Raw genomic sequence first — 11908 nt, 5'->3', positions numbered from 1 at the left:
TTTATACATATATATATATATATACATATATATATATATATATATATATATATATATATATAAATGACTCAATACATTTTCCTTAGTATTTGCACCTGCATCGAATCGTTCAAAACATATCTTATATTAAAAATAAAATTCTAAAATCATTCGCAACAGATACCTCTGCAGATAGAAAAAATATATAATTTTCGAAAATAATATCATCTTTTGTTTATACTCCATGGTGTAAGAGTATTTTTTATACATCAATCACATTGCTCAGAAATTGACAGTGCTGTAGGAAACAAACTTCAATGAAGGAAGATAAGTATATATAAACCCATTTAAAGAAATTAATCACATACCCTGACTTTCATGTATAGTGGTGGGACCTCAGGTATAGTCTGGTGGAACACAACTATTTCTACCCAAATGTGTCAGACTTCTGCAAATCATGGTATTTCTAAAGGAATTCTTTGTACTGATCTGCGATATCAAGAGATTTGGGAATAACGCGAGTAGACATGGTAGATGAACAAATAAGGAGGAGGAGCAAAAGACGAAGAAGGGAAAGCCGTGATAGTTCTGACGACTTTTCATCCTTGTAATCTAACTCTAAAGTCTATCATACTTTTTTCAGTTATTAAGAGAAACTTCATATTTCACGACTTTAAAGCATGGTTCATCTTCACGGAATGATTGAAATATGGACAAATCAATTAAGACCGAAAATCCTCTTGTCTCTCAAAATCATTAAAATTATTTGTTTGTCTTGATAACTAATTTTTTTGTGCTGGACTAGGGTCTTTTTTCATATCATTTATTCAATTGTTGAGCAGCACAATAATACTATTTAATTCTAGTACTGTTTAAACGTCTTCCACGTTTACATAATCTCCCTGTATGGCGTCAGTTAATGCTTCGTAGTTAGCTTCTTGATCAGGTTTCTTCAGATCCTGGTAGGTATAAGAGTCGGTGAGATTCTCATAGCTTTGAGTATCGGTATTCGGATCCTGGTTGGTATTGGTGTCGGTATGCAGGTTTTGGTAGGTATGGGCGTCTCCCTTTGACTGGTCAAATACAGGGTTCTCATACTGCGGAGACGAATCGGAATCCTTCCCTTTAGACTTAGTAGTGGCTGATTCATTGCTGAAAGTTAATGTTATGAAAGCATAGATAAATTGCATTCTATTTATAATTAAAAAAAACAATGTGAAAAATTATTAAGTCCCAATAAATAGGTATATATAAGCATGTCAACATGACATGTGGGAATTTGTGAGGTACTTGCATGTCATTAACATAACAAGTCTTTTAAACGGGTTACCATCACATTTTAACAAGTTAAGCTTTAGAATGTTTTCAGTGAATAAATCAAAAGAAGAAAAAGAAATTAATGAATTAATTTTATAGATTTTTTTTTTAAATACAATCATGATTCCTCTGTATTTTCATGACCACACTGTTTTAGCATCTTGCATGGAGATTTTTAATGAGAATGGACTATGAGAGGGGTGAGTTAAATACAAGGCATCTCTCTAACCTCCTTCGCTTGTAAAAGATGATGATGATGAGAATTATAGCTATAACAATCACAAAAATAGCACCAACAGCGCTTCCTACGACAGTTGATATGGAACTTGAAGAATCTCCAGCTGGACTTGATATTGGCCGAGAAGAAGTAGAAGGTGAAGAAGTAGTAGGTGAAGAGGATGGTGTGGGACCTAGGGTGTTAGTGAAAAGAAATGACAGGAGTAAGCAATACAAAGATGGCAGCAGTGTTAATAGATAAATGATAAATAAATCAGATAATAGACTAGAAATACCAAGGTAGCATCGCAGTTGATAAATAAATCCGATACTAGCTTATGATCATAATTGATTGTAACGGCATGCAAACAGACCGGTCCTACCAGGTTGCTCACTAGCACAGCTACACATTGATGATTCACGTATGAAAAGTTGTGTGTGTGCAAGTGTGTTTGCGCGTGTGCGCGCTCCACATGGTGCGTATATGTGTGTGTGGGTGCGTGTGTGTAGTTGTGATTATTGTTCAATGAATGGAAAATATATTTACATTGTAATTACCAATAACTACATCCTTCATTTTTCGAAATATACTTTAGTTGTTAATTTTTGTTTTATTTGGTTCATGATATATCATGCATTTATATATTTCTAAAATATGGGTCGTCAAATAACGCGTATAAAAAGATGAGAGGAGTGGGCTCAGAAGGCAGGGGAAAATAAATGATAGACCCTACCATTTTCAGTTTTAAATGTCAATGCTGGTCCTTGCTCTCCTTCACCATTTGTACCATCTCGTATCGCTGCAATCTGAACAGAGTATGTTGATCCTGCTTCAAGCCCACTGACGTTATACATGACCATCTCACTAGCATTCTCAGCAGACCTCTTCGATACGGAACGGCCCGTATTGTTCACCATGCTTGGAGGCTGTACTTCTTTAGCCAACACGACATTGCTACCTGAGCGCACGTATATCTTGTACCCTACAATTGGTCCTTCCCCGGTATCAGAGCTAGAGTCCCATTGTCTCCAACCGATGGCTGCGTGGTAGTATCCAAATTCAAGTAGTTCTGGTACACCATTAAAACTTGGTAACGCTTCATAAGTGAGCGTCAAGACAAACACAAGGTAAAATTTAATAACACAAATAGTAATAATTACAACAGCAATAATAATACTGATGATAATAAAAAATAAAATCGATCATTTAAAAGCGCTAAAAACAAAGAGTACAATAGCGTTAGACAAATACAAATGGGTAAATCGCATTAATTTACTTAGGGAAGAAGTATAATATGCTTTAAGGGATCTTTTGAAAGAGGCAAGTTAATTCTCTGAAGAAAAGAGGGATATTGCCCTATATCAAAGTAGCTTTACTTGTCCCATAGATATTTATTTTTACTACCCACCCCCCCCCCCCAAATAGAATCAATTATTTGAATAGCTAGAACTAAAATCATGATACCTTTTGAAAAGATTACTTTGTATTAACGAGCGCGCGAATTTTTATCAATGAAGAATTTTTTTTAGGAACACGGATTGCATCAAGAATATATAAATTTATTTTACATCATAACAGGACCAGAATTATCATTCTCGATTGTACATGTTGAATGAAAACCCTGAGCCAACATCTCACGAAATGAATGACTACAATTTTTTTCAAACTGGTGCATTTTGCATAGTTCTACAAGCATGTGTTTGATTTTAGAAACATAAAGAAAATGTTCCTTTTTCACCCACTCCGCAGAGTATTATAGCAACTTTACTCCCAGTTAGAGCGCTTTGCAAATTGTTCATCAAATTAGTACAAGAACCGCTAGACGAAGCAATGTAAACTTGTACATGGCATTTATGCAGTAGAAAATGCTTAGTGCTTACCAAAGAATTGCCTTGGAGGTAGCCTTATGAACATGAACTCTGAAGGGATTTCAGGATCTCCGACGAAGCAGTAAATCGCTTTCTCTGGTCCCATATTGACATGAGTAAATGAATTGTTGAGGGTTCTATCTATGTATACAGAGCTGCTTTGTGAAATCCAGCTCGCTGCAGAAAAGTCCCCAAGAGCAGCTTTGATGTCCGCGGGGCTGAGAGCTTGCCCTGATGACGCCGTGAACGAACAAGAAAAGATCGCCACTCCTGGGTTGGTCTTCCTCGAGCTCGTCTCAAAGCGATCTAAAATTTGGTGAAAGAATAGAAAGAACAGGTCATCACCATCAGCTTTTTTTTGACGTGGGCTTGTGTCGTGACGAGGGCTAGAAGGTAAATCACGGGACTGTGAAATATCAAATGGTTTACGGTTCGAATCCCGCCATCCAGCCAGGAACGGTTCTGAAAAAAACAACTTTTGAGGGAGAAGGGGCTGGGGCTTCCGTGCTTGGGATTCTTGCATCCATTTTCTGTATTTATCTCGCGAAAAAGTGGGGGGGGGGGGGGCTTGAAGACTTTTGTAGGGATAGGAGTTGAGAACCCCCACTCCAGCTCCCTCTTGAACCATTAATGCCAGCATCTGGCTCGATATACACTATGTGCACTTCTCAGTCTTCTCAAAAGGCCTAGATTGATTCCTAAAAACGAACAGTGTGCTGATGAGGGCTGCCTCAGCTAAAGTTATTGAAAAAGTGTGGCTTATAAAAGTGTTATGTCTTTAAATATTATTTTACAGCATATTCTTTAAATCACAGAAGAGGGCAATATTATCCTACCTGTTTGGCAATGATCCCCTATCCATCTTGGATGACAGATGGATGACAAACAATCACCAGTCAGAAAGTTACAATCTTCAGCACCACCAGAACAATGACATGTCTTTGAACAAGAGCTGTAGCATCCAGAAACTACACGAGAAATGAAGTGTGTCGGGAAAGAATTACATTATAACAGTTCAGACTAAGTGGTTTATTTCTTTCGAAATCAAATATAAAAGTTACCAGTGCATATATGTGTTAGTTTTGCTCAAAACAAAAATGTGATACTCTTACCATTTTAATAGAAGGGTGATATTTTCTTGCATTAAGTATTATGAACAAATATCCTCTGTGACAAAAAAACTTGTATAGATATACGTTAGAGCATCTTGCCCGAATACAGCTTTCCATGTTTACAAAATTTCGCATAGCCAGCAAATTAATTCCTGTTAATGATGTTAAATATTTCCCTCTCAGAAATAAATCTCGCTATTAATAAGGGACCCGAATATTAGGAATTTAAAGATTCACAGGAGAGAAAAGGCAGCAGCCCCCTTCTCCCAAAGCCCCATCATTCTCACCTCGTTATTTTCAATCTTTATTTAAGCGCAATCCTTTGGCGTTTATATTGTTAACAAGAAAACATAATGAAAGTCTGACTTCTCTACGAAAAATATCGCCGAAATAATCAAGACATTTTCTATCTTTTGGTCAATTCATGAACGTTGTCAGTTGTGAGAGTAATCGTATTTGCTGTGTGAATGGATTTCAAAATATTAAAGTTATAAAGCAAGAATAATGTTACATTTAATACAGCTTGATGGGAAATCAACAGAATCAGAAAGATATCCAATGTCACATATTCCTTCAACTTCGGCACAAAATCCAGACTCCTTTTCGCATGTTGTGGCATCTCTGCAGTTACATTCCTGGTTGCAGTCAGCTCCAAAGTAACCGATAGGACAAACAGACGGAACTAGATGTGAAGGAATATAAAGAGAAATCATTACTGTGAATCAATAATAATAGCTTCTTCGATAGAGGGCCCATCACTCATGGTGTTTTGACATTATCGCTCTGGTTATCATGGTCATAGCCGAGCCATCAAAGTAACTCAAGCAAATCAGGCAGAGATAGTTTATCTGGTTCCCATTGGTCATGGCGTAACCTATATACATAAATGAGGACCATGAGACCTTTTTTTTACCATGCTGATGAACGTATAGGATTCTAGACAATGCAATGGGACCGTTGTTTCATACCGATGTATCCTTACTTTCAAACATTCAATAATATAATAAAAAGTAAAGTAAATGATTGTACCTTGACATGCTGCTCCAGACCATCCTTGCGAACAGTCTCCGGGACATTCACCAGTGATGTCATCACAATCTGCTCCATCAGTGCAGTGACATTCATGAAGACAATCAGCTCCAAACATACCAACCAAACATGCTTGAGGACGAAACAGATGGGGTACATACAGACTTGTTGAACATGCAAGGAACTTACACCTATTGGCAATCTCAAAATTAGATTCGGCAGTAATATATGTCACTTCTTTATTTTCCATGAAGGTTCCTGACGATTTATCAGCCCCCCCCCCCACACACACACTATTTTCTAGAGTGAAAGAGGTAACGACAAGGTATACCATTTGTTTTCAGATTAATATGATGAATACTGTCCCTATCAGCAATTGGAATCATAAAATAGCTTCTTTAAAACTAAAATTCAGTTGCAATCGTCACCGATGAAACACTTACTTTCATCGCAGTAGATTCCTGTATATCCAGCTAAACAGGTGCATCCATAAGGATCAGGTAGACAGATCTGAATTCCAGTACACTGGTCCAGAGGCTGACTGGGACCACATTCTAATTCACAGTCCCAACCAAACCGATGCATTCCACAAGCTGAAGAGAAATATTGTGACATTTTATTTAATTAGGAAACTCACTTAAATCATGTTTTTGAAATGACAATTTCAGTTACTCTTGCATAAATATTTTTAATTGCTATAACATTCAATCGCCAATCGCAGCTCAGGTGACGAAAATTTGCATCTTTCTTAAGTCCAACATCGCCTTTCGCCTTAGATATCCGGACCGTTCCAAAAGACAGTCAATGTGGATCATCCTTTAATACTAATGTCCACATTGATGAATATTATTTGTATATCATCAGTATACCTTGAAGGCAGTTCTTTCCAGCAAAACCAGGAGGACAGATGCATGTTCCTGAGAGTTCGTGGCATACACCTCCATTATAACAACTATCACACAAACGATCGCATAATGGTGGATTCCATCGGCCATAAGGACATTCTGTTCATAGAAAGAATAGAGATATGTCATATTTCGGTATGAATTACATTGGACATATGGTATCAACAACTCTCTTTTGAAGTAAACTATATTTCATTGAAGCATGGATATATATAGAAAATGTAATAAAAAGCTTTCAAAAAAATGCGTGGAGGGGTACTTCCTTTAAGGGACCCCCTGTACCAAAACATTGAATGAATAGATAATAAGTTACTTAATGAGGTGTTTAAAAAACATGTATTTTGTAATCAATACTGTTTAAAGTTTACTATAAAAACTGCATTGCATTCTCGAACAGAACTGCCAAGGAATTATATAACATTTTAATGCGCTCTCACTCTTGAGTAAAATGGTGTTGGGCATTTTTATAAAAAATTATAAATATTTTACCTAAATAATTAGCAAAAGAGGAATTTAAAATTGGAAATGACGTTATTCGATTGGGCACAGGATTGCCTACAGTAGACATGATTACATAAGTACTCTTATATAAGGTACATTTACACAATATTCTAGTAGGATATTTCAACATTAAAGAGTGAAGTAAAAGAGCGAACCCTTCACGATGAGTCTTATGAAGCTGGATGGAAGTTGTTCCACCGCTCCATCCGCGTAAGTCACATACACACCGGCGTCTGAGACAGATGCAGATTGGATTGTGTGTGATAGACTACCAGAACTCATTCCAATGAGTGAATCAGCCCAGTCTACATCAGTGAATTTCCGCCATCTTATACCGCCTTCACCTACCATCCCTGTCGTGCTCATCACACTGAGTGTGATATCATCTCCAACGTGTACTGTCTTTGTAAACCGACCATCAATGGGTTGCAATTCACCTACGAATACAAATTTAATTATTTACCCCCAAAATATGATTTTTTTTTTCTTCTTCAATTGTAAATTAGTAGTAATCTTTCCACCTATAAACAGCATTTCTCTCTCTTCCTCTCTCTTTCTTTCCTATTGCGTTGTATGTGCTTTTCACGAAGTCTAAACTTTCCCTGCGATAATATAATTTTAATTCCATGTCATATTTTAATTTTGATGTCAAATGGAAATCCAGTTTGTTCACAATTTCATACGAATTTACAAAGTAATCTCTAACATTTTTAAAAGGGAAACCAGTTTTCACTTCGCCACCAACACCTGTTTTATTTTGTTGTTATCAGCTAAGAACATACGAGCTTAATCATGACAATACGCCTTTACTGAATATTTGAAAAGAAGAAACGTCAGAGTTACTTACGGGTAGAAAGAAGAATGGCAAGAGGAACAGATGTCATTCTACTGGCTGTCACCGCTGAACACTCGAAGAATCCCAAGCCCTCCATAGTAGCTGGAAGAGTATGCCTTAATACTACAGATGGTACAACATTGCTGTATCCTGGAGCTGTGTAACTATCGAAAGTTATAGTCTCGGTCAGACGGACGAGTCTTCTGGTGGACAATGTGAGAATCTCTTCATTCTCTGAGCCGAGTAGACAGATAAATGACGCATCCAGCAGTCCCCCTCCGTAGGGTGATGGAGTAGCTGCTATTATGCGTATGGGAAGGATTGGGCGTGGACCTATGAGAAAATTGTTATATTTTCAAGTGATTAGTGTCCGCCTAGCATTGCTGGTGAAGAAGAACTAAGGGGGAAATACAAAAACGGTGACAAGTCAATGATTTATCTCACACTTCAACCCTATGTTGCGTATACGTTATGATAACATTTAGTCCTTGTTGATACATGCAAAATGATTTGCATAAATGTACTTCATACTATTTCATACTATATACAAAGTTACCTCCACTTCTAAAACGGAATGGTATATAGAAATATAGGCCTATGGAAACACAATCTAAATGGTATATGATGATGTAAGACGTCACGTCTCCAGAACTCCCTCGAACTATCGACTGTAGATAAAGCCTGAATAACTATCTAGGAACGTTTAATAGGCAAGTTACACAATCCATATGATATGATAATCTTATTTCCCCTTTCTGCCTTGAGACAACAGTACTAGCATGGATTTACAATGGGTGGAATTCTATCTAAAGTGGAAACCAACTTTGGATTCGTAACAGTTGTTCCAAAATATTAGAATGTCACCAATCGATATGTTTTTTCGTTTGTTGCATTTAAAACAGATATTTTGGAACACGGACTATTATAAAGGAGTTCTCCAAAATATAAAGGACAACAAAATTATGCCAATACTCACTCGGAGCTTTTTCACATGCGAACCTGAGGTAGGATGTACATGGTAGCTTTCTCCATCCATTATTAACCTGTTTATGAACACATCGCTCACTCTGAAATAGGGTTGCATCACCATTCGACCAAGCAGGAAATCTGAAAAGATAAGATATGTCGAACAGCAATGTATAACTAAATTATTAATAACATAAATATTTTACTTTAAAGGGCATAATCGTTTCTTTATTTGAAAACGGTATGTCAGGCTTTTGATTCGAGCTGCAGTTAAAATGTATATTAATCCAACTGTTAATGTAAATTTGCCTTTCTTGCAAATCATGACCATGGCTTGTATTTTAGGCTTTGTGACGTCCACAAAAAAAAGAAATATTTAACAAACATATTATTGTCAACTTATTCAAGGGAGGGGGATGCCATCGATCCATCGGAGAAAGTCTTCCTCGGCTTTATGGATATCAACTTGTACCTCAGATACTCGTGCTTTTAAAGTTAAATACCATTTTCTACCTATTGCACTCTCTCTGTAAAATGATATAATCACAATTTGTATTTAAGATACTGCTGCTGTGTGTATGAATAATACAATTTAACACATACACATTATTGTCGAGTGGAGTGCCATCAATCCATTGGAACGTGCCCTCCGGACTGCTATCATCGAGTCCAAACCAGTACGAGTTTCCTCCAGCCAGCTTCATGAGATGCATCTGGTGAGTGCGTTGAGAAAATATATCAAAAAGAGAAAGTCACCGATGATTATTTCTAATGCGCAATGATCTTGATAGTGGGATGAGTTTATCGATATTCCATGGCATCATTGAAAGTTGAACTAGTTGAAATCATGACGACATCATGCTGTTCTACTACCTTTTACATCGTTTTCCGATTGTTTTTACACAACTTAACATATTTCCTACTTTTCTTTCATACAAAATCATTAAATGCCTGTTTAAGTTTTATTCACGATTCATTTATACGTCCCATACTTTGAATAAAACTCGTTAATATGACGATGCGTCCTTACATTGATTTCCTCTGTTTTAGGCTGGGCAAGATCCCCTCCTTGAGCCTGGCAGAACCTTCTAGCAAACGTATATGACGTCATCGAGGATTGAGAGATATAGTAGAGGGTTCCATCAAAGCGACTCCACTCATATTCAGGAACATCTACATATTGATTAAAACAAAGGGATTGCCATTTTCAGATGTTCTTCGTGTTATGAGAAAAGAAGAAGGTATTTCGAACCATTGCGTGTCATTGCATATATTATTATCAAACTGAAGAAACATGTGACTAGAGATGAGAAGACCACGAATTAACCCTCCGACATGGCACCTTCATCAACATTCATGTGCTAGATGAATATATGCACTTCCAAAACATTTTAGGTATTATAAGCTTTTAACCGAAACTCTCAAGGGTCAGCGCATTCAAGAAATTAATTATACCGATCACCCACTTACTACACCTGGGTCTAGTGTGACGAACGTAATTAATGCCGTTTGGGATTCGGATCCCTCTCCTTGTAGCATGTAGGATATGATGCATAAGAGTTTTGAAAGTTTGTGAACTGCGAAACTTTGTAAAGCTAAGACACATGTTTATATGAGACAAATCGATAGCGCTGTCAAGTGGTTCAAACTTTGAAAGAAAAAAAATCTCTTTTAGCTTCGCTCTCCAGCTTCTTTCATCGGGATCTTTGTAACCTTTGCGATGATGCAAACCCCGTGCAACTAGATAGATGCATATTCGGGTGCCTTATCCTCAAGGGAAAACCCACTTATTAAAACAATAGAGGCAGGGGGACCATTACTGAGTTTGCTTCAAGTCGACAGCAGTGGATTAAGTGTTATAGTTTAATCTAACAGGCCGGTTTGAAAGAAAAAAAAACATTTGGACGATGAAACAGAAACGACCACACATGTTAGGTTAAGTGACTTAATACCCTGATAGCGTTCACATATGAAGGGATGGTCGAGATTACACGGAATATCATTCCATCCCAAGTTAAGATCAGAAGATAGAGTGACACAATCTTCATTATCACCGCCGTTGGGTTCAGGATCCCTCCATGCTGAATATCTGTGTGTATTGAATGGAAGTAAAATGGAAAGAATAATGGAAAACAAACACATGCAGGAGCAAACAGACGATTATACCTCCGAATAAAATATATCGGTTTATTTATTTATTTATTTATTTAATTTTTTCCTCTTTTTTGTTTGTTTGGGGGGGGGGGGAGGGGGTTCGTTTTGATTCTTTTTTTTTAAACATTTCTTGTAACAATTTGATTGACAGATACCTCATCGGAGTTCTGTCAATTGAAGTGCAATAACTCGTTTCAAATAGGTGCACTTTATTACTTCTCGGCTTTAAAATCTTTAGTTTCTCAACTGAACTTTTTAGACGAAACATATATAAGAATACTTTATCAATCAAAAAGTAATGATCTCAACGACTCTGTTTAATCTAGAGAAAGAAATCATGAAATTAATTTATTCAAAAGCAAAGTATGCACTAGCTACTCTTTTACCTAAATTTTGATTCCTTTTCGAGAATTTTTTTTATTTATTCGGATTTAAAACAAATATATGCACCACTTGGATATGTACAGAAGATAGAAATAATATATTAAGCATACAGACACAATTCATTGCATTACGAAACGCAAAATGCAGCTTTTTATATATTTTAATAGTACTCACTGCCATTCATTATTAAAACTTCAGAATATTACGCATATGTTCCTTTTTAGATTTCATGAGTTAATATTTACTGAGTTACATTGAAAAATATAAATTAAATTTTTCAAATTATATAAGTAAAGAGTAAGTAATTCGAGCTTGACAGTCATACCAAAGTAGAAACGACTTAGTTTGCATTCTAGATTTATTGAACCTACTGTAAAGGTGTTCCATCGATCCATGTAAACGTGCCTTCTACAGCTTGGTCAGTCAAACCAAAAAATACATGGTTACTTAATCCCGAAATACTGTGACGAAGAAAGGTCTGTTGGAAGGAAAAAATGATGTTAACTCATAAACATCAGTTGCTCTTCATGTTTTTTCATATTTGCACTTGTGTCTATTTCATTATTATAAGGACATTAAAAAAGATGAACGAATGTAAAAACATAAATCACCTGCTGTCAGTGAACCCAAACTAGTCTGGC

At 36.5% G+C, this 11908-nt stretch overlaps 2 protein-coding genes across 2 annotated transcripts; both read right to left on the bottom strand.

Moving 5' to 3' along the window:
• Nucleotides 1-266: 266 nt before the first annotated feature.
• Nucleotides 267-4528, bottom strand: LOC105444245. The gene is made up of 5 exons (XM_030991358.1): nt 4218-4528; nt 3394-3687; nt 2247-2609; nt 1526-1706; nt 267-1131 (listed from the first exon to the last, which is right to left on the bottom strand). Exons 2-5 carry the CDS (start codon nt 3485-3487, stop codon nt 852-854), a joined length of 918 nt encoding a protein of 305 aa, XP_030847218.1. The 5' UTR covers nt 3488-3687; nt 4218-4528; the 3' UTR covers nt 267-851.
• Nucleotides 4529-6368: 1840 nt separating this feature from the next.
• LOC115926520 lies at nt 6369-9947 on the bottom strand. Its single transcript, XM_030991307.1, has 6 exons — nt 9760-9947; nt 9333-9442; nt 8740-8870; nt 7776-8096; nt 7084-7365; nt 6369-6526 (listed from the first exon to the last, which is right to left on the bottom strand). The coding sequence occupies exons 1-6, from the start codon at nt 9838-9840 to the stop codon at nt 6369-6371; spliced, it is 1083 nt and encodes a 360-aa protein (XP_030847167.1). The 5' UTR covers nt 9841-9947.
• Nucleotides 9948-11908: the final 1961 nt, after the last annotated feature.

The sequence above is a fragment of the Strongylocentrotus purpuratus genome, unplaced genomic scaffold (genome assembly GCF_000002235.5).
Source record: "Strongylocentrotus purpuratus isolate Spur 01 unplaced genomic scaffold, Spur_5.0 spur5_scaffold_2, whole genome shotgun sequence".
NCBI classification, from domain to species: Eukaryota; Metazoa; Echinodermata; class Echinoidea; order Camarodonta; family Strongylocentrotidae; genus Strongylocentrotus; species Strongylocentrotus purpuratus.
The sequence above is the reverse complement of the archived record's forward strand: the minus strand, read 5'-3'. Positions and strand labels throughout refer to the sequence as shown.

Excerpts from the sequence above, each read along its gene's own strand:
- LOC105444245 (XM_030991358.1), bottom strand. The coding sequence starts at position 3,487 with ATGGGACCAGAGAAAGCGATTTACTGCTTCGTCGGAGATCCTGAAATC. Across the intron at positions 2,610-3,393 it reads ACCTCCAAGGCAATTCTTTG|CGTTACCAAGTTTTAATGGT; the intron begins GTAAGCACTAAG and ends TCACTTATGAAG. Across the intron at positions 1,132-1,525 it reads ATCTTTTACAAGCGAAGGAG|CAATGAATCAGCCACTACTA; the intron begins GTTAGAGAGATG and ends ATTAACTTTCAG.
- LOC115926520 (XM_030991307.1), bottom strand. The coding sequence starts at position 9,840 with ATGACGTCATATACGTTTGCTAGAAGGTTCTGCCAGGCTCAAGGAGGG. Across the intron at positions 8,097-8,739 it reads CGCATGTGAAAAAGCTCCGA|GTCCACGCCCAATCCTTCCC; the intron begins GTGAGTATTGGC and ends ATTTTCTCATAG. Across the intron at positions 7,366-7,775 it reads TGCCATTCTTCTTTCTACCC|GTGAATTGCAACCCATTGAT; the intron begins GTAAGTAACTCT and ends TTGTATTCGTAG.